General features: G+C 36.1%; 1 protein-coding gene across 2 annotated transcripts in view; it reads right to left on the reverse strand.

Annotated features, from left to right (window-relative positions):
* LOC111378746 (5-amino-6-(5-phospho-D-ribitylamino)uracil phosphatase, chloroplastic-like) overlaps nt 1–2,592 on the reverse strand; it is a 3,024-nt gene extending 432 nt beyond the window's left edge. The window contains exons 1-3 of one of the 2 annotated variants that reach the window (XR_002699908.1): nt 911–2,592; nt 538–647; nt 53–301 (exon numbers count right to left, since the gene is read on the reverse strand). Coding sequence is in view for 1 of the 2 variants with exons in the window: in XM_023001984.1 (XP_022857752.1) it covers nt 127–301; nt 538–647; nt 911–985 (360 nt within the window). In the remaining variant the exon portion in view is untranslated. Of the gene's footprint in view, nt 1–6; nt 302–537; nt 648–910 lie in introns of those variants that run through there. The other variant, XM_023001984.1, reaches the window with a different exon arrangement.
* Nucleotides 2,593–2,617: the final 25 nt, after the last annotated feature.

The following is a 2,617-nucleotide window of genomic DNA, read 5'->3' on the forward strand; positions in this document are numbered from 1 at the left end:
AAAAGAAAGAAATATGCAAAAAGGCCAAGAGAAAAAGAGATCATAAAATGATCTACCCCTTGTTACAGATTTAAAAGGAATCAAATGAAGAGAGACGGAGAAGAGAAAAATGGTATTGGGTGCAAATCAGAAAATAGTGTCGATTCTGAGCTTTCTTCGCGAAGGAGTTGTCTCTATCTCTATCATCTGCTTTTCTAATTCCATGAAAGTTGAACCCTTGTGAGCAAATAATCTCCGCAAATTTATCACAGAAAGCTCGTTAAAGCTCGCAACTGCAAGATCAGCCTGCCCAAGATCATACCTGCAAGTTTAAACTCGAGAATTCAATATTCACTAAAGAATACAAGAGGTACACTAAAATGAATACCCATTTTATCATTCAAGGGAGAGGGCCAGAGTTTAAAAGGGCAAATAATTCAATCCCGTGTCAAGAAAAGCATTAACATTTTTTTCATGAACTCGTACACTTTGTTATCTGAATCTTGTAAATATAAGCTTATGATCATTTCATAACCCGAGCAAGGTGTGAATACATACGCTGGATGAGCGCCTATTAATGCTACAGCCATCATTGTACAATTATGAGCAGCAGTTATTGCCCTGGGGTCATCCTCAAACACAATACACTTGGACGGTTTTCGGTCTAGCTGCAAAACAATTCTCAAGTATATCAAAAGTGGCTACAACTAAAATACGGTATTCATCATTTGGGGGTGTTCAATGTAAACGGAGGCAAAATAAATGCATCAAAAGAATAAAAGTTACATGTACCAAAGAATTGCAACCAAATACCAGATTACTACATGTATTTACTCCCAGTTATTTTAGACTTTTATTACTCCCATATATATATGAACATTTTCTGCCTTCCCCTTTTTCTGGATCATCCCCAATCACTATAAAACCATACCTTTACAGCTGCAGAAAGGAATCTATGGGCTATGGACTCCATACCATCTTCATCAGATACAATTGCCTGCAACATCAAAAGATGTCAGCTTCGCAGTAGAACAAAGATCCCATTTACTTTTTCCTTTTTACTCAAAATTTTAGACATGTTTAATATATTAATCACTTTCCAGCACCAAAAATATCAACAATCTAAAAGCACTATGTTGTAATCAGTATATTTTTTTTTTTGGTTCTTCGCTCTTTCCCGAGCTCTGTTTAAGCTTCTCTCTTCACTGCTAAAAGGTGTCTGGGATGCTCTTCATTGCAATTTGTGCTTGGAACATCTTTAACTCTGTGAAATGTTCATTCTGAACAATCCAAAAAACCAGGAGAAATGGTCTAAGATAAACTTCAAAATCCACCTATCATAGAGATGGAACTGGGTCCATATTCATTCGAAGTTCAGTTAATAAACACAACATGGATTACAACACAATCACATTCACATGAAAGAAGCAAACAAAACCAAAAGTTTTAAAGTAATAATTAAAGTCAGACATCATAATTGTAACACAGACGTAGAAAGGATATAGTAGGGGAACTGTAAATGTCAATGCTCCACCAGACACAGAGATGAAAATGTTTAACTTTGATTTCCTTCAAATGCCTGTGAATTGAGGTTCTATGTATCATTTATATGGAAGATTACAGCTATCTAATTATGGTAAATTACAATGAAATCTCCGATTCTAGGAATTGTAAAATTATGTAAAATCAAATTTCTTAATTTAAGAAATATAATCAAATATTCTACTTCAGAATCTCGGACAACTCATTGACATCTCCCCTCAAATTGATGATGGGCCATCAAGAAGCATCCATTTGTCAACTATAAACTGATGGCTAAAGCTTTGGTAAATATATCAGCTGTTTGGTTTTCTATGGAGATGTGAGGGAGGGAAATTTCATGAAGTCCAAGCACTTCAAGAATAGAATGATAATCTACCTCAATATACTTAGTATGCTCATGGAACATATTATCAGCATGAAAAGAAGTAGGAGTTAGTTGTGGAAAACTAATTTCGCCCAACAAGCCATGAAGCCAAATGATTTCAGAACAGGCTGATGACATGGCTAGATATTTAGACTTGATGGAAGACTTCAAAAAACAACCTTGCTTCTTACTTTTCCAAGAAATAAGGACACCATCAAGAAACCTACACCAAACAGTGATAGAATGACGAGTATTAATACCACCAGCCTAATCTGCCTCCCTAAATCCCACCAATTGCAAAGAAGTCCCAAACCGTAAGAACAAATCGCAGCCAGAGGTACCTTTGAGGTACCAAAGAAGATGATGAATAGTATCCAAATGAGTATGAAACGTGCTAGCATAAATTAACTGATTTGTTGGACAGCAAAGGAAATATCAAGTCTGGTAATGGCCAAATAATTCAAGCTGCCGATGCATTAAGGGATCAAATAAGAAACCACCACCCTCTTGGCGCAACTTCAAATTGATCTCCCTAGGTGTAAGAAACGAATTACTATCCTCAAGACCTACTAGTAAGAGTAGTTCCTATGTATACTTATTTTGATGCAAGAGTGTGCCAGATAGACAATGCTGGACCTCTAATCCAAGAAAGTAGTACAGGGACGTCGTTGGAGCTTCTCAATCAATTGAGAGTTAGACCCTATAATCACAATGTCATCTACACAAAAAAAA

Source organism: Olea europaea, unplaced genomic scaffold, assembly GCF_002742605.1.
Source record: "Olea europaea var. sylvestris unplaced genomic scaffold, O_europaea_v1 scaffold1866, whole genome shotgun sequence".
Classification (NCBI taxonomy): Eukaryota; Viridiplantae; Streptophyta; class Magnoliopsida; order Lamiales; family Oleaceae; genus Olea; species Olea europaea.